The sequence below is a fragment of the Stylophora pistillata genome, chromosome 4 (genome assembly GCF_964205215.1).
Source record: "Stylophora pistillata chromosome 4, jaStyPist1.2, whole genome shotgun sequence".
Taxonomy (NCBI): Eukaryota; Metazoa; Cnidaria; class Anthozoa; order Scleractinia; family Pocilloporidae; genus Stylophora; species Stylophora pistillata.
Genome location: NC_142522.1, coordinates 23694137 through 23717901, shown reverse-complemented (window position 1 = coordinate 23717901; position 23765 = coordinate 23694137). Strand labels below are relative to the sequence as shown.

Sequence of the window (23765 nt, the reverse complement as noted above, 5' to 3'; positions counted from 1 at the left end):
GTTGTGGGTTAAATTCGACTTCACAAGTTCAAACAAAAACCTTTTGTTGTTTGTTGTGCTGAGGGAATTGTGCCGAGACTTGGCGAAGATTAATTTCAAATCGTCGCAAAATTGTCGGTGTGTAGGATTAGCGGCAGCAGGGGAGAGAGGTTAGGAAAGTCGCTCCTGAGAGTGCTGTTCACACAGGGGTACCCAAGGGAGAAAATACCCTCCTTCACTATGCATGGTGTCTCAGTATATATTTTTTTAATCAGCGAACCAGTTGATTATAAATTTATTAACACGATAAGGATGCTTTGTTGTTAAGAACATTCACGAACTTTACTCGGCAAGAGGACGAGAGGAAAAAAAGCAAACCAAATAAAACTGAATCTTTTTTGAACAGCTTTTAAAGGTATTCAATGTGGACAAAAGCGTAAATATTCCGTGGTGTAACATGTCTTTAGCGTTTTTTTCCTTCGAGTTACATACCGAATAGCCCTTTTGGAAGAATGTAATAAGTCTTATTCATTATTGTTATTAACCCCAAACAAGAAACCTGGAAATGCTGAATTCTTTATACTTTACTTTGGTCAGTTGATAATAGCGCGCAGCACAAAGCCGCAAAACTAGCAGCTTTTATCGACGGTTTCCCTTGGTCAAGAGTTGTGAATTTTAAAACTAACTTGCCTTACTCGTAGAAGAAGAAAGAAAAGAAAAAGCTTCATGTATGAAAACTTGCACTTTGGACTGCAAAAATCATCCGATTAGATTGAAAAAAAGGATTAACTGAATGTGGTCGTTCTAAAACAATGAAAGCATTGGTTGCCAGCGCGGGTCTCTTACCAAAGAAGCGCCAGTCTTGATACCATCACGCTTTCACTCTCGTAACGCAAAGAAAAGAGAAGAAAATTTTCTGTTTGGGAAAATACCACTTAGGAATGAAAAATGATATTTAAAGGTTAATGTTCTAATTTAGTCTTGCAGCGAGAACACTGGCGGCGCGCTCGGAGAGAAGATAGTTTTTAAAACTATCTAGTTTTACTAGATAACAAAATAGAAGAAAATATTGGCTTTTGGGAAAATAATTCTTAGGAATTAAGAATAACGCCAAGTTTAATTGCTGGACTAAAAAAAAATCAGTGATATTTGAGGCTTGTGGTTCTACTTTAGTCTTCCAGTGAAAACACTGGAGGCACGCTCGGCTTCTAACAAAGAGGTGATAGTTTTACTAGATAGTTTTACTAGTAACGTAAAACAAAATAGAAGAAAAAATTGGCTTTTGGGAAAGTACATCTTAGGAATTAAGAATAACGCCAAGTTAAATTGCTGGAGTAAAAAAAATCAGTGATATTTGAGGGTTGTCGTTCTACTTTAGTCTTCCAGTTAAAAGTCTGGTAGCCCGCGCGGCATTTAACAAAGAGGTGATAGTTTTAAGTTACTCCGCCTTCCTATTTGTCGACAATAGAATATCGCATGATTAAAGTTACTATTGTTGCCGTATGATAATTTTATGTTCTTTCAGTGCGTGGCCATAAAGATAGCTATTTTTAAGTGATCATTAACTGAGCTTTATCAAAGTTAGATCTCGTTGTTGCGAAAAAATGTCGAAGTACTACGAAGTCGCAAAAATTCTGGCTGTGCGTTCCATTGACGGACGTAAAGAGTATCGGGTGAGATGGAAGGGTTTCGGAAGCAAGGACGATACTTGGGTGCAGGAAGAAAATTGTAACTGCGCAATGAAGAACTATGCGCGATCTTCACTTAAAGGTGAGTAGATTGCAACAGGAACGAATTTTTTTTGCTTGAAGGCTAGTTTGTTCGAGACTAAACGTTTATCTTGGTCTTTTTTCAGGAAACGAAAAAATTATAGATTATCTCGTCGGTGAGATTGGACAGAAGCTTTCTGTTCGAACCGTCCCAGTAAAGGGATACATTCGACACACCACCATCAGAGTTCCGATGGATCCAGGGGTCTTTGAAGACCTGTTCAGTGGCCTGAGTCGTGGTAGGAGAAGGTTTGATGTGACAGCCGAAGACCTCGACAACCTTCTGCCAGATGGATGGTCCGAACGAGCGTTCCGCACCTCTACCAGATGTGTTGTTAGTCGACAGCAGCCCATAACTATCCGGTTTGCCAACCAGAGGAAGTTGCACTACGATCATTCCAAGTGTGCTCGCTGCCAATGGTCGGTTTTGGCGAGAAACCCACTCTTTGCCAAGCAAGGAAGACCTGGCCTGTCGATCTGAGTTACTTATTTGTGACTTTTAGCCGTGAAAGGAACCACCAAGAGCAAAGGAAGGATGGTACGTTGAATATCAGACGAGGTTACGTTTCACGATGTATTCCAGTGTTATTACATCGTTTGGAATTTACATTATCTATAAATTTATCTATAAATTTCCAACAAGAGCGCCAGAGAGACTTATTTTCAATTAACTTAGAGTGTTTCAAGACACAAAAGATGTTACTTGAATCCAGATGGTCTCGCAAGAATAAAACGCTGCGGTTGGTCAGCGAGGGAGTCATGTATTTCTCTGCCAAATAGAGTAACTGTAAAATATTGTCCCCATTTAAGCGAACTTCCTCGGTGTAAATGTATCTTAGGAACTCCATCATCCCTTGATAGTCGCAGTCAGGGAGATCTATAAAATCATTTCTCTCCGCCAATATGCCACAAAACATCACGTAGAAAACCGGGCTTGCAATCTCCAACAAGAACCTATGAGCGGGGATTACCATTTTAGACTTCTCAGTTGTACCCCCATGCAGGGACAAGGGAACCACAAACTTAACGTCGCTCAACTTATCGTTACCTAATAAAGATTTAGCGCGCTCTTGGCAGGTACTGGCTGCCCCGAACATCGTTAAACGTTTTCAACAGTTTTTCGCTGCCCCACCGGAAATTGATTTCTCGTTTTCTCGATCTTCACAAGCAACACATCCCTTCAGTCAGACCCCTAGATCCCAGACTCTCTCTTTCGTCGCGTAGTCAAAATGGCGACCTGGCTTTGTGGCACTTGCAGCTAAATACAGGAATTGCACCGATCTGTGATTGGAAGAAAAATAGCATTAGTCACGCTGTTGAGCTCAAGAGACTTGAAGATCACGTAGGCATTTGTGGTCGAAAGCTATGTTAGCATTAAAAATCTTTCCTTTTTTCAAATCAAATAAACACAAACTTTTATATTTTCGCTGGAAGAGAAATTTTCGGGTCAAATCTACTTCGGTAAAGGGGTAAATTTATGGCGTGGATTTGCTACCTACGGTTCGTTATTCATGGTCGAAAATTCACCACTGAAACAGCAATAATATATGTTTTCGCTTCAGTATCGAGCAGTTTTCGTTCCTTAATTGACTGGCTGTGTAATATGTTCTATTTGCATACGTTTCGCTCTTGGCGCAATTCCTTTCTGTAACGCAAATCTTAAATACAGGAATTGCACCGGCCCCATTGGTCGACTTCCAGCGGTGAAAAATGGAAACGCCGAACGCGAAAATCTTTCTTCCTTCAGTCCAAAGCCTTTGATCTTCACTAGCGAAGTTAATTTGCCCACAGCTCCCGTTCTAAACGCGCTTTCGACCCGGTGCTTTTCCTGCCTTTAACGCTCTCCACTATTAAATTCAGGAATTGCACCGGAAAAAATACTTAACTTCGGTGTCGATTACATGATTTAATTAATGAGATACCGCTGTTTAGAAACCTTGCACATTCTCTTTTTTCGAAACTTTCGCGGGAAAATCGTCCAACTATTAGTGCTTTCGAGCCCAAAGTTTTGAAGATAAGTCTTGCTTCTCCAGTGTTCCCGCTCGCTCACATAATGGCAAACAGTCAAATTGAGGTAAGAATCATTTTTTGAACAATTGTGAATTTTAATGAGGGTTAAAATTTACATAATGAATATTCATGACGGCAAAAGAACTGCAAGAAAAAGATTTTGTGGGCAAATGACATTCAATGAAAAATTTCACCTTCCATAAACAAAGGAAAATACAATTCAACATCCTGAAACACACACACACACACACACACACACACACACACACACACACACACACACACTTCTCCCTTTGGACCCTCTCCTTTGAATGCCTGTCACACAGGCTAGATCTAGGTGTAAAAACGGGCACTGAAAATTTATTTGTGAAAATCTAAATAATCATACAGGGGGAGGAGGGTTAGGGTTAGATGCCTTAGCATCCCATCCTGTGAGGAGTTGTAATATTCCTAGTTGCTTAATAATGTAGAAGCTGGATACACTGTTTGCAGAAGTAATGCGTAACTGACTTTCATTAACTATAGAATTCAAATTAGGATCAGACGAAAAGGTAGTTAAAAATTGTCTGTATCAGTACAATATTAACAATACACTACAAAATGTGTTTACTTAGGTCAAACTACTGAAGGAAAACTCAAAGAGATTTACTCTCGAAAGTATTAGATCATTTAGCAGAGGAACTGCATGTGAATGTTGGCTTCCTCCAACAAGGAGTGTGGCAAGAACACGCCTAACCGAGAGCACTGTACCGGGACAAGTGACAGACCCTTTCACCCTAAAGTTTCTCCCTCCAGAAAACCAACTTCTGAAGTGGAAAGATGACATCGCCCGCAAGAATCAGCTTATGAAGGGAAGATTTGTATATGCTGAAACTGCGCAAGGCTACTCTCCTCATTGCAAACCATGCTCAAGCACTAATAGTTGGACGATTTTCCCGCGAAAGTTTCGAAAAAAGAGAATGTGCAAGGTTTCTAAACAGCGGTATCTCATTAATTAAATCATGTAATCGTCACCGAAGTTAAGTATTCTTTCCGGTGCAATTCCTGAATTTAATAGTGGAAAACGTTAAAGGCAGGAAAAGCACCGGGTCGAAAGCGAGTTCAGAACGGGAGCTGTGGGCAAAAGAACTTCGCTAGTGAAGATCAAAGGCTTTGGACTGAAGGAAGAAAGATTTTCGCGTTCGGCGTTTCCATTTTTCACCGCTGGAAGTCGACCAATGGGGCCGGTGCAATTCCTGTATTTAAGATTTGCGTTACAGAAAGGAATTGCGCCAAGAGCGAAACGTTTGCAAATAGAACATATTACACAGCGAGTCAATTAACGAACGAAAACTGCTCGATACTGAAGCGAAAACATATATTATTGCTGTTTCAGTGGTGAATTTTCGACCATGAATAACGAACCGTAGGTGGCAAATCCACGCCATAAATTTACCCCTTTACCGAAGTAGATTTAACCCGAAAATTTCTCTTCCAGCGAAAATATAAAAGGTTGTGTTTATTTGATTTGAAAAAAGGAAAGATTTTTAACGCTAACATAGCTTTCGACCACAAATGCCTACGTGATCTCCAAGTCTCTTGAGCTCAACTGCGTGACTAATGCTATTTTTAACTTCCAATCACAGGTCGGTGCAATTCCTGTATTTAGCTGCAAGTCTTTGTGGCAAAACTCGTGGGAGCTGATAGATCCGAGCTGGGATAAGTTTCATAAATGAATTTTGTTTAACTGAATTCAGGTATAGCAAAAGTTATGTTTGTATTTGTATAGCCCCCCTCTTGCTTGTTTTTGGCACATTTTGGAAGGTAACAACTTACAACCTTAAGCTCGATTCCTAAATCAACTTAAATTCATGAACATTTAAACTGCTTGTAGTTCAACGTAAGCATGGCAGCTGATTTTTACTTCTTGTCAAAACCCCTTCGCTTGCAACGAGGACAAAACATGTTGGTGTATGTGTATTTCTTCAGTTCATATCTAGTTTATTTCATATATATAAATATAACTAACTGCAGACAGTACTGTTTCGGCCTTCTGGGCCTCATCAGTGCAGTGCTAATGCTAGGATGGGGGAGAACCGAGACGGTCACCCTAAACGACCCAACCTTTGTGGTATCGTCTAAGCCATGCCAGAGTGCTCAAACTAGAGTAAACCAGCGAGCATGCGCAATTGCAACGGCAATGACTCATCCTAGATAGAGTGCTCAATTTGGACATGAAAGCAAAGCTTTGTATGCCAAAGAGCTATATCTAACTGCAGACAGTACTGTTTCGGCCTTCTGGGCCTCATCAGTGCAGTGCTAATGCTAGGATGGGGGAGAACCGAGACGGTCACCCCAAACGACCCAACCTTTGTGGTATCGTCTAAGCCAAGGTATAAGTCAGATATCAGCAATTTTGTTTTATTTACACTGAAAAACTTGAAACTTGAACGTGACACTGTTAACTGGTACAGCACATTCTAGCCTTCCTCCAGATTCTGGTGGGTGTACAGATGCAGAGCTCCAGGATCCACCTCTGTATGCCCACTACTCTGATATGTTCTCTTTGTTCTGTAGAGATTGTTTACTCTGGCATAAATTTTCCTGTATTCTTTTTCCATAACTTGCTTTGTGTAGCTGGACTTCCGTCCTCCCTTCTGTGTTCCCTGGTGGAACATTCTTGATTGTTGGTGGTTTTTCTTTTCCACTGGCTGTCAATTGAAAATAGAAAGCCCTCCACATTTCTGGAGGAACTGAGGGACATGATAGACTAGAGCTGGAGCAAAACAAAATATATTTTTCATATTTCAAATATAGGGTTTCATAAGTTCTTTTATAATTACTGTTAGGATTGGAAATCATTGAAATTATCATCACAACAGAGAAATGGATCTTACCATGTATGTATGGAGTCACATCCTAAAAGGAAAAATTTGGAGAAAAATATATGATAGTAAGTACCTTGTATTCTATTTAGCGGCTTCAGTTATATCACAGATTAATTTTTGGCTGGGTTTTGTTCAATTGTCTATGCTGAGAAAAGATCAATGTTGAATTATATTGCCAAGAATTTCAAGTCTACGATTTTATTTTATCTCAACAAAGTACTACTTCTCTATCGTCCATAAAAACATCTAAGACAAATTTGAAGATTCACTAGAGATGGAGGTCATCTGACTAATTTTCGCATGAGTACCAAGGACCTCACTCAATGAAGTCAGTAGTATTAAGGTTAAAATGTGTATTTACTTGGTGGAAGAGAAGCCCCATGATCCTAAGAAAAAGATGAAGAGTGTCGACAATAACTTGTGTGAATGGAATTGAGATTAATGGCTCATGAATTGAGCCTTTCCTTCCATCAGTGGTTTTTTCTGTACTGTTCTTCATACATTGTTGAAGATTCCTCTCAATTGGCCAGTCTTGTACTAAAAAAAAATTATAAAACAGAATGTTGATTAGGAAAATGCCAAATAAATATTGCATTTTGTATTTATAGCCACATTTTTAAGTATCACCTGCATATATTTATGTTTTCTAACTTGTAAACATCCTTCCAACTGATGATGGGCACACTGTATCTGAAACATGTCTATTTGTCATGGCAATGTTATTGTATGAGATGGTAGTTAAACAAAATATTGCCTACAAAATTTATCTTTTGAAACATAATTGAGTATATTAGATGTACACTTACTTGAGAAATCACAAATTTTTGCTTTTGTGCTGTGGCACCATAGGCAAAAATATTTTCCAGTGGCAGCATTTAGTCCATAGGCCATGGCGAGAAATTTCCAGTCTGAGCAGCAGTACCTTAGGAAAACAAAATGAAAAATGCTTCATTGGGTGAACCATTTCCTGTTTCAAGTTGAATGGATCCTAATTCACTGTGGACCTATCATGTACTGAGACATATAGTAAGTTATGTTCATAGCTAGAATATTTACATAATCTCTAGTAATTCATGAAAAAAAAATTATTTTATGACATAAAATAATGTATTTACCATATTACTTTGTAGTGTATTCCGTCCACCTCGATACCATTTTGTTGAAGGTCATCAACTTCTGCAAACACAGGCCCAAGACAAGTTTTTACTTCTAAATAATCCTCCTTTCCTGTAGAGATATAAATTTACAATGTTTAATATTCACCGTCTCTTAAAAGCTGGCATTCTTTATAAAACTGCTGGATTTTAAAATATTACCATTATACAGAGCGATGTGGTACTGGTGGTCACAGTCATGTTCTTGTTCATCGAGAATATTGAACACAGCCATGACAGTGCCAATTTTATTGCTGGTGCGTCTTCCATCAGCAGCAAAGTGCAGGCGGAGTTCGTTGCCATTAGCTTGTACAGTGTTCTTTATACTTTGGATGGACAGCAGCTGACTCAAAATTGCCTTTATATCACGTCTTACTCCATCTCCTTTCTTAGCCTGTGGTAAATAAGAATAAAGTATTAACTTTTTCTTCAGAAAATCCATAGAGGTCTATTCAATTTGATGATTTTTTCTTTGTAATTGAATTTTTGTGATTTCTACACTGGTCAGATTTTATTCACTATAGTCTCGCTTGGCTTTGGTAGTTAGGTACATGTAGTTCAAATAAATTATATTTGTTTTCACAGACCTCTGAAATTGAATGCAAGGCAATGATCCCATTTTGCATGTTTCTCTCCTGTTTCAGAACACTGATTGGCAGAAGGATATTTCTTTCCTCATCTGGTAAAACCATCCTCAACTCATGGTATGCCTCGTCTGAAATCAAGCCTTCATCTTTCGCAACAAGTACATGCTGCGTCGTCCGACAAGTAGAGTTTTCTTTCTCGTCATCAGGATCGTGTCCAAGGGGAATGACAACTTCGCGTCCTTCTTTTTTAATCGCTTGCAATGCACCTTTCAAGCTTCCAAATAATTTTATTTCCCTGATAGAGTTCAATTTTAATGCGCTATATAAGAACGTATTATTAAATTATTAAATTAAATAATGACTATCATTACCATGATAATTATATTTGTTGACATGATCATCTTAATCCTAAGGTCTTTTATGGAATATTAAATGCATTTATTGTATCGGTGGCAGTGCCCGTAGGCAATATGACGCAAATCCTGAATTCTGATTGCCTTCCCAAAGCGGTCTATATGGGTTCATCTAAATGGAAAACATAAACGACATTCGTTGCCGGGTTTATTGCGCTACAAAAACAGTGGGCTCTCTCCCTTTCCTGGAAAAAAAAAACAAAGTCTTGATTTTGATGAAGCGATGTTGTTTTTGCTCTATGATAAATCCTTTTTGACCAAGCAGGTCAAGTCAAGATGGCTGGATATAAACCTCGTTCGTTTTGAGCAGTGTTACGCAAGAAAAGAACTCGGCCATCTTGACCTCACGCCTGGTCAAGAACGAATAAGTTTTTAAGTATGTGCTAATGAATTCAAATGGATAAAGAGGGTAAGTTTCTAATGAAACTGTGGTGCTGCGTCATTGGGAGTAACAAAGTACTTTTGTTTTATCAACTGAGTTGATAAATGTAAATTGGCCATCGTTAGAGTTTCAAAGCTGACGTTTCAAGCGCTAGCCCTTTGTCTCGGAGCGAATGACAAAGGGCCAGTGCTTGAAACATCAGCTTTGAAACTCTTTACGTTGACCAATTTGCATTATCAACCAAAATTACTAGTGAATTCGAGGTTAGCTTCTAGGTGGTCCTGAAACTAGTTCATTTACAAAACTTTATTTGTTATGTAAATATAGCAAATTGATGAATAGTGTCATTTGTTTGTTTTGGATGTGCTGAAAACACTTTAACAATTGGTAAATCGGCGTTGTTAGAACAAATTTATTAAGGGATGTTAAAAAGATAAAGTCGTGGCGGCAATAGATTGTCAGGGGCAACTTGCCAGAGAATACATCGTCTGATTTTACAATTTGGTGCACATTGCCTCTTGAACAGTGTCAAGTTGAAAGTGGGGATAGTGCTCTTTTTGGTCTCAGTTCTGGGAACTAGTCTTTGTACTGAGTGAGCCAAATCTCCTAAATGCCCTCCAAGTCAATACTGACCAACAATGATAACACAGTGATCATGAACCCTTTACACCCTAACATCAGTTTGCATATTCTCCATACTGTTCTCTATACATTTGCTAGCGTGCTGTTGGGGAGAATTTGTTTAACAATGAAGAGCTACTTTAATTGGTGATCATAGAGGGTTAAAGAGGATTCTGACATAGACTTTGAGATTTGAAAGAATGATAAGGTTTTCTCTCAATGGATGGACTAGATTACAAACTCTTCTTATACTTTTCTAAAACATAGTTTTGACGTGCTTGTTATATTTTTACAATTGAGGCTTCTCTCTTTTAGACACCTCCCATCACTAAACCCCCCTTTGGACCCTTAAATTTACAAGACATTTACCATTGGACTTCTGTTAGATCATTTTCGGTATTTCAAAAGTGTTCACTTCAATATACAGATCAGTGAATTTCCTTAAATTTTAAATGATTTGATATAGTAGATTTAGTTTTACCTTAATGTTTCGTTACTGAACGACTAAATTCGAGTGTAGCTTTTGAGGACATCATTCAACAATCTGACCAACGTACACATGAACGTGTTGAATGATGGCAAAACGATTAGTCGTGTATGACTTCCTACAAATACTCTTCGGTATCATAAAAACCTTTTTCAAGAAAACCTTGATATTTACTTTCCTTTACCTCAGATTTTAAACCCTTACCAGATTCAGTGTGAAGAATTTTGCTCTTATTAATCTCTCCCTTTCGTCCATTTAAACAGACTCAGCTCTTTAAGGTACTAAGGTTAGCAAATAAAGAAGCCCTGTCTGTTCCTTGTTCTGTCCTAAAGCACAAATAAGCGGCTATGGCATGAAAGGTTTAGTGAAATACATTGCATAGTAGACTTGTTTTCCTATAGCTACTTCTTGAGTGCTTTAGTCAAAGATACATGTTAATCCTTTTATGCGCAACCTGGCTGTTAAATAGTTTCGTGAGTCTCATATTCATTAAGGCGGTTAATTTATGTATTAACTTTAAACCGTCAAGCAGTCTACTATGAAAAGCAAGAAAACAAGATTCTGTTTGGATACAGAGTGCCTCCTGTGGTACCTTTCTTTGAAAAATTACCTTGTTCTCGTCAGAGGTGATGGTCTGCACTAAATCCATCCAGCATTCTTTAAACGACTTCATCTTAATCTGAGTACCTCTGCTTGTGAGTATCCTAACTGAATCTTCCTTCCGAGCCCGTTCCACGATCTTTTGGATGTTTTCAGTCTTCACTGTTGCTGCCCTGGTAAGCTCGACTACATCCTTCCAGAAAGAAATAGCTTGTAGGATGAATACCACCATACTTTTAACGTCACCCAGTTCATTTTGGCGGTCTTTTCGTTGTCTTTTGAGCTGTTCCACTTTCTCGGAAATCCTTTGCATGTCTTCCTCAGCCTAATGAAACAGATTTCTTTCATATAGCATAAACAAGCATCAAACTATAAAAATCTTATCAAAAACATCTTGCAATGAAAGCCTCTCGGCCTAACACACTTCCTCTCAATCCGAATTAGATCTCCTCGGGAAGATGATTTTAGCTGGGAGCCTTTCCAAATGTAGTTTGTTCTTTGGAGCAAGATCTGTGCGCCTTCCGTGCCCCAAGGGATTTTGTTATGACAGAAACGAACAAAGCTTATCGATAGATACGAACAATGCTTTTGATCGATTACGAAACTCCCGTGGGAATGAAACGAGTTCACACTTCACAAACAACCCTTCATTTTGTTATCAGAAACGAAGAACACTTTTAGAGTCGTCTCTTGAACATATTTATATTCTAATCATCATCTTGATGGTGTTTTCGAAAACCAACAGCGCTATGGTGATAAATATTTCTCGACTTCATCGCCTATTTGCAGACTGTAAGTCTGATCCTTTTAGCATTTGTTCTTCGGGCGACTTGAATTAATTTTTCGGGCGACATGACTCAGGTTGTTGGCGACATAACTTCGGGCGAGATGACTCCCGAGCGACTTTACCGGTTACCAATCAAAGTTACCCTCGATAATTTGCAACTTACCTGACAAATTCCTGAATTGGCCCATTCAATCACTAATTCGGCCTCCTCGGTATCCCTTTCATAACTGGCCATATCTCTTGAAGCAGCTTTTGCCCTCTCACTATTTTCTTCAAATATTTCGCGCACAGAAAGGTACTGACCATAAATAGGCACCCACCAATACGTCTTCAATTCTTCGTGTTTTTCTTCGGCTTCCCTCTTTTTCCTCTCTGCTTCTTGACACTTTTCTAATGCCTCTTGCTTGCTTTGGATGTATTGATTCTTCCTGCCCGTTAGTGAAGATTTGTTTGCTTCTATTTCTTTTTGCCTTTTCTCGTGCTGTTTCTGTTCCTGATATAATCTGTTTATCTGTTGGGTAATGGCTTCTACTTGTCGCTTGTGTTCATCTTCAGCCTCTCTTGGCCGACCACAATATACAAATGCCTGTTCTTGTACTAAAAACCATCCTTTCCAAGTGATTTCAAAAGAACCTCTGAAGTGCGAATGTCTCCCATTTTCATTGCTTTCAGTGCTGATTCTGTGGTGTTGAAACACTTTTCGCATACTGAAACGAGCGCCATGAAGAGTAAGTTCTTCGAGATGTGTACGTTCGCGGCGTTGAATAAGCATATATTATGAGAGTGAATTGATAACGATGTCTGCGTCCAGATGTTATTGACAGCTATTCATTCTTTTCCACGAAATTCAACTAACGCTGTAGATAACAATGACTTTTTTCGTTTCTTCCAAATTTGGTAATACAGGAAATGGTTTGACATGGGGTAGATAAAACAACATGACCATAATAGAGAAGACATGTTAAACCCGCGAAAGAATGACAATCATAGCTCATCTTAAAAAATTGCGAGTTGATGTTTGTGACTATTAAGTATTTATTACTGGAATGAGTCAGCAATACGGAACAATTCATACCTTCAAATTCTAAGAAAAAAAAGCGTCTTCTCGGAGGTAATCAACGAGTGGTTTGTACCTTGAGGGGGTGTTTATTCGTGGAACTGAGAGGAGCTTATTCGACTTATATTCTTTTCACTGCTTCCATCGACAAATAAAAATACAAAATTAAATGAACGGAGATGGTGATGGTGATCGCGTAGCATATCTTACGAGCAGAATGTCAAAATAGATAAATGTGGAGATTGACATGGTAAGCAATGAAGAACAGGCGTAGAGGATATTGAAATGTGACATGCAAAGTTATTGATTTTTATTGTTTGAGTCTTGTCTGGATTCGTCAATAAACGCTCCACTGACCAATCCAGAGAAAACGCATTATCTATGGACATCAATCATATCAACAATGCAGTGAGTTTCCACGAATAGTGGGAAGTCTTAAATTGTTAGCGTCATACAACCATTTAAATGCAAAGCAGCCCTTCGTGTAGTGTAATTTTTGCTTGACTCAACATAGTTAAAGAAATGGATCTTTCTCCCAAGACAAACGTGGAAATTGATGGAGAAACCTTCGACCTTCTTACCCTTCCAAGTCCAAACAGTGTCAAGGTGCTAATGGCTAAAAGCGATCTACTTACTTCACTCGATCTTGCAAGCCTTGCGGATGACCTTGGAAAACTTGGTAGCTTTATTCGTGTGGCGTACAATGGTGTAGCAGGCAACACTGAGATACAGATTAAAGTACAGAAAGTTGGCTACAAGATCACACACCTGGCTGACCAATCGGCCGTCACTGTTCACAACTTTAAGAGAGCTTCGAACGATGTAATTCAGGAGATCCGAGGCGCCTATCAGTACTTGCTGGATGGATTGGAAGAGATGGCGATGGAAACTCTCTCGCAGTTGACTGACGTGGCGAAAGAAATGGCCACGGCGGCGGAGAAGCTGCACGATGACTTTGAGGAGGTAAAAAAAGATGCAATTGATGCCCTACAAGATACCCAGAGAGCAAAGGGCACTCAAGAGGAGAGAAAGAGAGCTCTTTTGAGAGAAAGAAAAGAATTTGAAATGCAGAAACAGAAGGCGCAAACGATAGAGAAGAGAGCACTCGAAGCTGAAGACAAGGCGAGTGAGCTTTATACCCAGGCTGAAAAAAGACAAGAAAAAGTGTTTGACAAGCAGGGCAGCATATTTGCAGCATTGGCAGATGGTTTGATGAGTATAGTGGGTGCTGTTAAGGCTGGACTAGGAGGAGATTTTAAAGAGATGATGGAAAAACTGGAGAGCTTAGGCGACCAGTCAAGGTACAAAGAGGCCATGAAAATGGCAAACGAAGAAAAGATGAAACACCTGGATGAAATGCAGAAGCAACGAGACATGCGTCGAGACGCCCTTCTTCAGTGCATAGAGTTCACAGAGAAGATAAAGAGTTGCCGAGATGATGACGCTTTAGCAGATGCCGCCATCAACGCCTTGCACAACTCCATTGGTGCTCTTAAATCTCTCTCTGCCATTATGATGAATGCAGCCCAGTTCTGGCATCAGATGCAGAGCTCCTTCGGGTCTTTAGCGAAAGGGAACGTGCAACGGTTAGTGAAATGTGCCATGAAGGGGCCTGAAGAAACACGGCTGGAAGTTTGGACAGGGGATCCTTTCAAAAGAAAAGTCCTGCGGGAATATATCAAGTGGCTTGCTATTGTTGGAGTGTGCGAAGAGTACATGAAACAGATCAAGGAAACTAGAAAAGATCTTTACTCCTACCTGACAGAAAATCCTACCATCGAAGAGGCGAAGAAGAATGTGCGCAAGCTAGCCGACAAGTTAGCTGCTGACTTGAAGAAAGCGAATGAAGAGTTGGCAGAGAAGGAAAAGGAGGCACAAGAAGAGAGGAAATCACTCGAGGACTCTAAATAAAGGTGACACAACAAGCGTATTTCCTCATTGTGTAGTCGGACGTGTAGGTTATAAATGCTTCATACAATTTATCGCCGAAGCGTATTTACTCATTGTATAATCGGACTTGTAGGTTATAAATGCTCCATACAATTTATCGCCGATTTTTGGTTTTATCTCTGAAATTTGGTTTAGTAAGCTTCATGCTCAAAGTTGTTGTGGTTAGTTGGTTCTATAGTTCCTGTTACAGAATAATGGCCTTGCTATGATATTAACTTTCCCTGGATTCCACCTTACGTGACTCCTGAGTTAAACCTTTTAGAACAAGTATGAAGTTTTTTCATTTAAATGTATCTATCGTTTGATCTTTTTAATGACATTGTTCTTGACATTAATCGCAAGCTCGCAGGTCTGCTCCCACCTAAAGCTGAGCACCACAGGCAGCTGCGCAACAATAGGAAGTTTAACGTGCCAGTGTGCAAGACTGATCGTCTGAAAAAATCTTTTATTGTTAGCCATAGCCTAAGGAGGTAAATATATATGTCTAAGTATGTATATTTTTTTTAACACAAGATCATCCTAAGTTAAACTTTTTTAATAGATTTGTATATTTTTATTATTAAGATTTTTAAACTATTTTAACTATGAATTTTGTTTCTTGTATTGTATATTATACACGTAATTCAGTCTTCGGACTGCGAGGTGTTTCTTTTTAATGAACGATCTATCTAAGCTTGCATACAGCAATATAAAATGATCAAAGCTTGAATCATCTTGTCAGGTTTTTGAAGTTGAATTGAGAAAACAAATGTTTTGTATATCTATCCGGAACTTCCGAAGTATTACATCCTCATCTACTTATATTATACCAATTTAGTGTATGAATGATTTTAGGTCCTAAGGGAGATTTGAAATTTGGTTTTAGTAAGCTTCATGCTCAAAGTTGTTGTGGTTAGTTGGTTCTATAGTTCCTGTTACAGAATAATGGCCTTGCTATGATATTAGCTTTCCCTGGATTCCACCTTACGTGACTCCTGAGTTGAACCTTTTAGAACAAGTATGAAGTTTTTTCATTTACATGTATCTATAAGGATTTTAGCACTGAATTTAACGGAATCGAAGTCTTTCGGTTCTGAAAAAAGAATCTGTTTTTGGTCCATGACCTGCCACAGACGATCAATAAAGTGTCGTTGCTCGCAGATGTAATTCATTGCGTTTTGCATGAGTATTTATACTGAACATTGTGGCGTAGCTGTAAATAGGATAATTTCATTTCACCAAAATCCATCCTCCCCAAACTCAACCGAGAAGTAATCGTTGCTCTAAAAATAATTCAAGAGTAGCAGAACTTGGCACTAATACCCAAACCGGATTCTACCCGAATATGAACAATGACTTCAGTAAGCCGCTAGAGATCCCGTCGATAAGGTGATTTGTCGCTCCAGTAATAACCGCTACACTTGGCACAACACAGTGCATTATTTTCTTATATTTCGCGTTTGTAAACCAAAACTGTCCCTCTCATATCAAAAAATTGATGTTCACGACAACTAGCGTTTTGTTTAGTTCACCCAGAGAGTTGTTATTTTGTTACTGTAGGTTTTTCTCGAAAAATTGAATTTTTAGCTCGTGAACAATTACAAGGGTCTGCTCTTTTTTTCTATGAAAGAGGAAGACAAATATGATCTATAACCCTGCCCTCTCCAACAATCGAAACAAGAGCTAAGGATTGTCAAAACAGTATTGTTTTATGAAAGGAGTGTTCCTGTTTTTTATCTGGGAAAAGCGTCTGGGGTCTATTTAGATTTCACTGTTTCGAGCGCTTCACTCAGGGAGCTTTTCCAGCACATCGGCGTCACCTCAAAAGTTCCCCGCGGCGCGCTAACAGCAATTTTTTTTTCACTGATTTTTTTCTTACCTCGCGCGATGGACTTCGCCGAAAAGCAGGGATTGCTCGAAGTCTGCAGGAGGTACAACAAACATGATATGTAATTGAACCGTCTTATTGTTTCCAGAGGCCTAGCTCTCCCTTTCTTTAGTTAATTATTTGAGACTTTAAGCAAACCACGGTGGAAAAACGAAAGATCTAATGGGCAGAACAATAGCTCAGCAAGTGCATTTTAAAATTTAGTACATTTCTTAGCCGTCCTTTGCAAAACAACAGCGTGAAATGACCAAAATTTGCGTCGTCTGAGAACCGCAACCGCGACGGTAACTTATTTTAATTTCCATTTGGAACTCAACGCTACTTTTATACGTTATGTTGAGGTGGAGTTGTGGGGCTGTATGAGATGGTATACACATTTAATAATAATAATAATAATAATAATAATAATAATAATGAAAATAATAATAACGCACTGACGAGTCTTCGCACTGAGGAGTCAAAACCTGCGGGATCAAGCCGCCAGACTAGAGAAGACTTTCGGTAGTGTTGCAGAGAATTTGAGTGCAGGGATTGGGGGAAGTGAAAGAAGGAAGGAGGGAGAGAGTGTTTGCGAAGAATTGGGTGTTGCAAAATGCTAATTCGTGTGCTGTGTAGGAAGATTTGGATTTGCATATGGGAGAACGAGTTAGTCCCGAGGGAGTGACAAGTACTATCGGTGAAGAGGCACGCACTTTGCTGGAATCATCAATTACCTTCTTACGCCAAATTAACACCTGCCATGGCCAGTACAAAGCTCGCGAGTTTGACACCCGTATTAAGGAGAAGCCAACCAAGCGCGACCTCGAGAAGATCAATCAAGCCTTAGCAGAGCTAATGAGACCACAGAAAGTACTCCCTACGGACAACCCGTTCACGTATCTTTGGATCGCAAGCTGCGTGCTGTACTCTGTTGTTATTGCATTTTTGTTGTACAAAGGTTGGAAAAAGAAAGGCCTGAACAGACCATCAGCTGGAGAGAGTAAGCAACAGAAACGGCGCCGTTTGTACGTAGAAAAAGTATGTGAAATAAGGAAACAGATTTCAATTGCCAAAGCGGAAGTGGATCGCTTGAAAGAAAACCGAAAGCTCACAATAGAGAGAGAAGGAACCGGGAGATTTTGCACAAGGAATGCCGCACGTTATCGATAGAATCACTACATATGATACACGAATCACTTGTCGGGTATATTGAGAAGAAGAAATCCTCTTTACGAAAACTGAAGAAAGGCTTTGTGCAAGGCAACAAGCTAGACGAAGCAAGGTTGATTAATCAACAATTCAAAGATGATACTAGCCGGGTATATGCGGGCATGAGAAGAGTGTTGGCTAACGACCAAGGGAGTGAGCGTCCAAAATATGTAGACCCTGGGAAACGGGATGAGTAAATAGAGGAGAAGGTGTTTGTTAATGTCGAAGAAGCAAGTAGCTTTTGGAAGGAATTATGAGAAAGGAACGGAACTGTAAACGGAAGCGCGGAATGGCTGCATGATTTGAGAGCTATTATTCATGATCGCGTCCCTCCTTCAGGGGAGGAGGCCTGGGACATAGTTACAAGTGAGGCTGTAAACGTTTTAGCGCGAAAGAAGAATTGGAGCGCACCTGGACCGGATCGTATCGCCAATTTTTGGTGGAAACGTGCTCAAGCGCTGCATGAGGGTGTTATTTCGTCATTCCGTGTGATCTCTGAGTATGAGGAAGAGTATCCAGCATGGTTTTGTGAAGGGAAAACAACGTTAATCCCAAAACCCGGAGAGTTTACCAGCGACAACCAACGACCCATCACTTGTCTAAACACACTTTATAAGTGGTTCACTTCGTGTCTGCTTGTCACGACAAACCAGCATCTTGAGGAGAATGATCTAATGGAGGGTGCGCAGAGGGGGGCACGTGCAGGGTGCAGTGGAACAACAGACAACTTATTGATCGACCGAACAGTTGCGTTAGATTGTCATAGGAAGAGGCGTAATTTGAGCGTGGCCTGGATTGATGTTGAAAAGGCGTACTATTCTGTAGATCATAGTTGGTTGAATGGGGTGATGGCGTTACACAGGTTTCCCACATGGTTGTGTAAAGTCATTGCTAAACTATGTAAGAGTTGGAACACAAAGGTAGTGGCGATCACAAGGGAAGGGAGACAGACCTCCGAAAGGATTAAGTTCAACAGAGGGTTGCCACAGGGGGATGCATTGTGCCCGAGGCTGTTCACTGTATGCTTGAACCTAGTGGCATGGAAGATCAGAACCGCTAGGATACCGTATGTCCAAACCTATTAACAGCAAGGTTACGGGACTCTTGTATATTGATGACATCAAGATCTTCGCTGCATCGGAGGGTAGGCTTGAACGAGTCATGAAGATAATTAAGTCATCTATGGAGGATGTGGGGCTTCAGTGGAACCTAAAGAAGTGTGCGGTGGCCCATGTGACTGCTGTCTCAGGGGGGAGAGTTGTGGAGTCCACTAGAATACCATGTCTTGATGATGGTGAGCGGTACAAGTTCCTTGGAGTACTTGAGAGTGTTAGGCACGAGGAGGATAAGTTGGTCCTGGAGTGTGCAGCAAGAGAGTATCTTAGACGATTGTCAGTTATTTGGACAAGTCCCTTGTCCGATTATAATCGAGTGGTAGCGTCAAATCAGTTTGCATTGCCTGTTGTTGGATATCTTATGTGGACACAACAGTGACCGGTGATGGAGCTTAAGCAGATCGATAGGGAAGCGCGCAAGATTGTTGTCGAGAGTGGGGGTAGACACCTATGTAGTTCAAATGGCTTTTTTTTTATATACCAAGAAGTAAAGGAGGGCGGGGATTGCGCTCTGTTGAAATGGAGTACAAAGCCACAAAAATCAAGGGTGCAGTCAGACCCCATGGTAATGAAGATCGTACACTGGGAATGGTACGGGAGTTTTAAGAGCAAGCGGCAAGGATGGGGCGTAGGTCCATTTTTAAAGAAGCGGCTAAGTGCGCGCAGGAGTTGGGGCTGGAGCTGGATTTGGAACACGCGCAAGGGATCAAGAAAGAGCTGCGGAGGTGCCAAATTGAGAAGTTACAGGATGAGATCAGAAACCAACGATGGCAAGGGCGTCTAGTGACTACCAGGCTGCAGGATGAGAGTTTGAGTGCCGATGGGTGTTTCTGATGGCTCACAGAGTGGAAGAACTGCCCATCACACACAATTGCTGGACTCGTCGAGCTATACGAGCAGCTATTGCCAACGCGAGTATACACGAGACAGAGAACCCACACAAGCGGGGAAGGCGGGGTGAGGTGCACATTATGTGGCAAGGCTCCAGAGAGCTTGGCTTATATCTTGTCAGGATGCAGTGCGCTGGCCCAGAGCAAGTATCTCTCTAGACACCACGCAGCACTGAAGGTACTGTTTTACGAACTGTTGTATGATGAGGGATTTATAGACGAGATACCACCCTGGTACTCACCCGACAAGCTGAAGCCCGTGTATGAGTCAGAGAATGTTAAAGCTTATTGGGATGTCCCTATATATGCTGATCAACAAGAGGTCAGATGCAATAGGGTGGATTCACGCATTGTAAATCATATGTGCAAGAGAGTTGTGACGCTGGAAATGAGCTGCCGTGGGTTAACAATCGGACAAGAAAGAATGAAGAGAAGACACTGAAGTACAGACCCCTTCGCTGGGAACTAAGGCAGCAGTTCCCAGGCTACGAGGTGAAGTAATATAACATCATTATGGATGCCTTCGGGGGATGGTCACGGGAGCTGGATGTCATGATGCGCGAGCTGGTGAGAGGCAGAAGCACAAACGTACTGCGAAAGATGCAGAGGGTAGTGCTCTCGGGCACGCTGAATATTGACCGGACTATCAAGGTAGCAGTTTGAGTTCCTGTTAGAAGGAGGACCGTAGACACAACGGAAAAGCTTTTTAGGACTAGTTAATATACATTTATTTTTTACTCCATGGCTCACAGGTTACGGTTTTCGCCCCGTGCTGCCTGATTAGAATGTAGCATTCAGTTGATTTCTCTGCGAGAGGAGATTTCTCTGCTCTGATTTCTCTGCGCTGTGGCGGAGGACTCATTGTCTATTTCTCCTCTGTTATTCCATCAAAGAAATTAACACTACCGAGAGCATACAAAACGCTTGAAGCTGTCGCTGTCGAATCCAGGATAGGGAGAACTGATATGGCATTACTTGCTATCTATAGGCCGCCTAGACCGTCTAGGAAAGTTAGAAAAATGCCACCCGAGGACAAATACCTTCAAAAGTAGAGGAAGAAATCAACGACATCTGTCAGTGGCTATGTTTTCAAAAACAAACAATCGTCATCGTTGGTGATTTAAACATGGACAGGTTACGACCTGACAGTGCTGAGGGAAAGATTCTAACTGATCTTCAAGAAATTAACAACTTGGAGTGCTTGATAACAAAACCAACAAGAATATCAGTTCACTCACAAACGCTTCTCGATGTTCTGGTCACAAATACCCTAGAACTTTTTGTAAAAAGTGGAACGTACGATCCAGGACTAAGTGATCACTGTATGGTGTACGGAGAATGAAAGAGAAAGTTCATAAGCACAGAACGAAGGTAACTACCTACAGGCAGACAAGAAACACTGATTTTGAACAGCTCAACCACGAACTTCTAGAAGCACCGTGGCATGTGGGTGAAATATTCACTGATGTAGATGATAAGTACGAGTATTGGACCGCCCTCTTTGAGTGCACAGTGAACGCACACGCCCCTATCAAAAGAAAACGTGTTCGTGAAAAGGACGTACCCTACATGACCTCAACTTGGAAAAAGGCGATAAGGAAAAGGAGGAAACACGCTATACTGTTTGCGAAGAACCGAACGCCAGAGAACATGGAACTTAAAAGAAAGTACAGGAATATTGCCACACGTGCACGGAGGAAGGCTACCATGGAAACTGGTTCGCCAAATCAGAGGAGCTGAAATCCAGGCCAAGGGAGTCTTACAACGCCTTTAGGTCATTCATTAATAGCAAAACTAAGGATTCCACTTTAATCAGTTTAAAAACAGTAGAGGGCATCATTGTAAAAGATCAATGAGAGGTAGCTGAGCAATTAGTGAACTATTTCACCACAGCTGCTGTTAGCATTGTAGGAGACAATGCTATTTGCATCACAGAAGAGAACCATGACAACCATGGCAGCGTTAAAGCACTAAGAGAAGCATACCTAGGAACGCACTTCGAGTTCAATCGTGTCAGCAAGGATCAAGTGCAAAAGGCGCTTGAAAGTATCAACCCCAATAAGTCCTGTGGGTGGGACCCCGGAGCACCGCCCAAACTCCCTAAGAACGTGGCCTGTGGAATTGCCCCATCGCTAATGACTCTCTACAACAGCTGTATAGAGCTGGGGCGATGGCCTTGTGCGTGGAAAATGGGAGAATGGACGCCAGTGTTTAAAAAAGGTGACAGACAACTGGCTAAGAACTATCGTCTCATCACGTCCCTTGTTACCGTAAATAAGACATTTGAGCATATGCTCAGTAAGCAAATCACCGGGCACTATGATCCAACTCTCTATCAGAGAATGACAGCGTATAGAAGAAATCATAGCTGTCAGACCACTCTACTTAGACTCGTAGAAGACTGGAAATCAGCTGTTGACAGAAAGGAACTGGTGTACATACTGTCTACTGACTTAAGTAAAGCCTTTGACTCTCTTAGCCATTCTCTAATCGTAAAGAAACTCGAGGCTTATGGCATTGGACAAAATTCTCTCAACCTTCTTAGAACATACTTTGACAATAGGCTCAATAGAGTGAAAATAAAAGGAGTGACAAGTGACTGGAAAAGGATGGTACTTGGCTGCCCACAAGGCTCGTCCTTTGGCCCCCTTCTGTGGAATTTGTTCCAAAATGATATGTCATTCCATATAGATAATGCTAATTTGAGCATGTATGCCGACGACCATCAGATGTATGTCATGGGGAAGAAGCATGACGTTGTCGCGCAAAGTATCAAGATACATGGAGAGAAAGCTCTATCCTGCTACAAGAACAACTATCTCTCAACCAAACCAGAAAAATTCCAGCTATTAACGATCAACCCGAGAAGTGTTGACAAAGACAACGGTAATCCAAATTTTTTTGTTGACGGTCATACTATTAAGAGAATGGGGGAAATACGGCTTTTAGGAGTTCAAATCGATGAAAAATTGAGTTTTACTAGTCATATCAGTGATCTATGCTCTAAGGCCAGTCAAAAAGTAGGGGTCCTAGTGCGGCTACGCAATTTGATACCCTGCAATGCTGAACTATCACTTTAAAGGTCTTCAATTCTGCCCCATCTGACCTACTGTCATCTAGTATGGCACTTTTGTAATGCATGGGATCGGAGAAAGCTTAAGCGGATTCAGAAGCGAGCACTTAGGGCGGTGTACAAAACTAGATCAGCGTCCTATCAAGAACTGCTAAGTCGCGCCAAACTACCGACCTTGAACAATCGGCGCCTACAAGACATTGCCACTTTGATGTTTAAAGTTAAGCACAGTCTCGTACCCGAGAATATTTCTGACTTATTTAATATAAAGAACACTCAGTTTAATTTACGGAACAGTGACTTCGAACTGCCAAGACTCGAAACTGTAAGATTTGGTTGGAATTCTATTAAATATATGGGACCTCTCATCTGGTCGAAGTTACCAAGACACCTAAGAACGATAGAAACTCTAAATTCGTTCAAGAAGAACATAAGAAAAGTCGACCTTTCAACTCTCGTTGAAATTTAAAACTTAACTAAATAACTTCATAATCTTTTTAATTATCTATTGTAAATAACTATTATCTACATATGTAAATCTATTTGACTTTTAAATTTTTTAGTGTTCCCCATTAGCTTATAGCTAAAAACATAGACACTTAAATAAAGTTTTTCATTCATTCATTCATTCATTCACTTGTATTTATATAGCGCTCATATCTTAAACTCATGGCGCTTTACAACACTGTACGGGGGACTTTACCAGACTGCTAAGCAGTTTACAATCACATGAAAGCGAATATAACCTGAGATGCCCCCCCCCGCCCCCAATTCCCAGTAACCAGGCCAGACCACATCACAGTAATACTTTGCATGCTGTGGAAAACTCAAGACGAAACAAATAGATTCTTAAAGTTAAAAGGTTATCTTCCTGCTGAATATTGCCAAACAACTTGTCTCGCGTGTCGTTGTAAGGGAATCTCGAGGTTGGAGACGAGTTGATTCTGATTGGCCAATGATGAGGTCCCC

General features: G+C 40.6%; 4 protein-coding genes and 1 long non-coding RNA gene across 7 annotated transcripts; 3 read left to right on the top strand and 2 right to left on the bottom strand.

Moving 5' to 3' along the window:
• Positions 1 to 1270: 1270 nt before the first annotated feature.
• Positions 1271 to 2988, top strand: LOC148732944 (uncharacterized). The gene is made up of 2 exons (XM_088758935.1): positions 1271 to 1749; positions 1835 to 2988. Exons 1-2 carry the CDS (start codon positions 1584 to 1586, stop codon positions 2227 to 2229), a joined length of 561 nt encoding a protein of 186 aa, XP_088615061.1. The 5' UTR covers positions 1271 to 1583; the 3' UTR covers positions 2230 to 2988.
• Positions 2989 to 4683: 1695 nt separating this feature from the next.
• Positions 4684 to 8563, top strand: LOC111335198 (uncharacterized). Its single transcript, XR_016000479.1, has 4 exons — positions 4684 to 5494; positions 6587 to 6690; positions 7475 to 7651; positions 8424 to 8563. It is a non-coding gene; the product is annotated as an uncharacterized LOC111335198 (long non-coding RNA).
• LOC111335191 (uncharacterized) lies at positions 6147 to 8500 on the bottom strand. 2 transcript variants are annotated; one of them, XM_022941048.2, is made up of 7 exons: positions 8367 to 8500; positions 7942 to 8173; positions 7741 to 7852; positions 7432 to 7547; positions 6987 to 7162; positions 6635 to 6656; positions 6303 to 6513 (listed from the first exon to the last, which is right to left on the bottom strand). In XM_022941048.2, the coding sequence occupies exons 1-7, from the start codon at positions 8469 to 8471 to the stop codon at positions 6452 to 6454; spliced, it is 825 nt and encodes a 274-aa protein (XP_022796783.2). In that variant the 5' UTR covers positions 8472 to 8500; the 3' UTR covers positions 6303 to 6451. The 2 variants fall into 2 exon arrangements, with proteins under 2 accessions (XP_088614355.1, XP_022796783.2); XM_088758229.1 differs by having other exon boundaries at positions 6147 to 6656.
• On the bottom strand, positions 8527 to 12912 carry LOC148732943 (uncharacterized). Of its 2 annotated transcripts, XM_088758231.1 has the most exons (3): positions 11820 to 12910; positions 10880 to 11194; positions 8527 to 8661 (listed from the first exon to the last, which is right to left on the bottom strand). In XM_088758231.1, the coding sequence occupies exons 1-3, from the start codon at positions 12426 to 12428 to the stop codon at positions 8614 to 8616; spliced, it is 972 nt and encodes a 323-aa protein (XP_088614357.1). In that variant the 5' UTR covers positions 12429 to 12910; the 3' UTR covers positions 8527 to 8613. The 2 variants fall into 2 exon arrangements, with proteins under 2 accessions (XP_088614357.1, XP_088614356.1); XM_088758230.1 differs by lacking the exon at positions 8527 to 8661 and having other exon boundaries at positions 9554 to 11194; positions 11820 to 12912.
• A 150-nt stretch (positions 12913 to 13062) lies between these two features.
• LOC111335190 (uncharacterized) lies at positions 13063 to 15809 on the top strand. The gene has a single exon (XM_022941047.2). It carries the CDS (start codon positions 13236 to 13238, stop codon positions 14622 to 14624), a length of 1389 nt encoding a protein of 462 aa, XP_022796782.1. The 5' UTR covers positions 13063 to 13235; the 3' UTR covers positions 14625 to 15809.
• Positions 15810 to 23765: the final 7956 nt, after the last annotated feature.

Bases quoted from the DNA above. Each gene is read 5' to 3' on its own strand.
- LOC111335191 (XM_088758229.1), bottom strand. From the start codon at position 8,471: ATGGTTTTACCAGATGAGGAAAGAAATATCCTTCTGCCAATCAGTGTT. The intron at 7,853-7,941 runs GTAATATTTTAA...ATATCTCTACAG, and splicing joins CCACATCGCTCTGTATAATG to GAAAGGAGGATTATTTAGAA. The intron at 6,657-6,986 runs GTAAATACACAT...TTTTCCTTTTAG, and splicing joins TGGGGCTTCTCTTCCACCAA to GATGTGACTCCATACATACA.
- LOC111335190 (XM_022941047.2), top strand. From the start codon at position 13,236: ATGGATCTTTCTCCCAAGACAAACGTGGAAATTGATGGAGAAACCTTC.
- LOC148732944 (XM_088758935.1), top strand. From the start codon at position 1,584: ATGTCGAAGTACTACGAAGTCGCAAAAATTCTGGCTGTGCGTTCCATT. The intron at 1,750-1,834 runs GTGAGTAGATTG...GTCTTTTTTCAG, and splicing joins TGCGCGATCTTCACTTAAAG to GAAACGAAAAAATTATAGAT.
- LOC148732943 (XM_088758230.1), bottom strand. From the start codon at position 12,428: ATGCTTATTCAACGCCGCGAACGTACACATCTCGAAGAACTTACTCTT. The intron at 11,195-11,819 runs GTAAGTTGCAAA...CTGTTTCATTAG, and splicing joins CCAATTCAGGAATTTGTCAG to GCTGAGGAAGACATGCAAAG.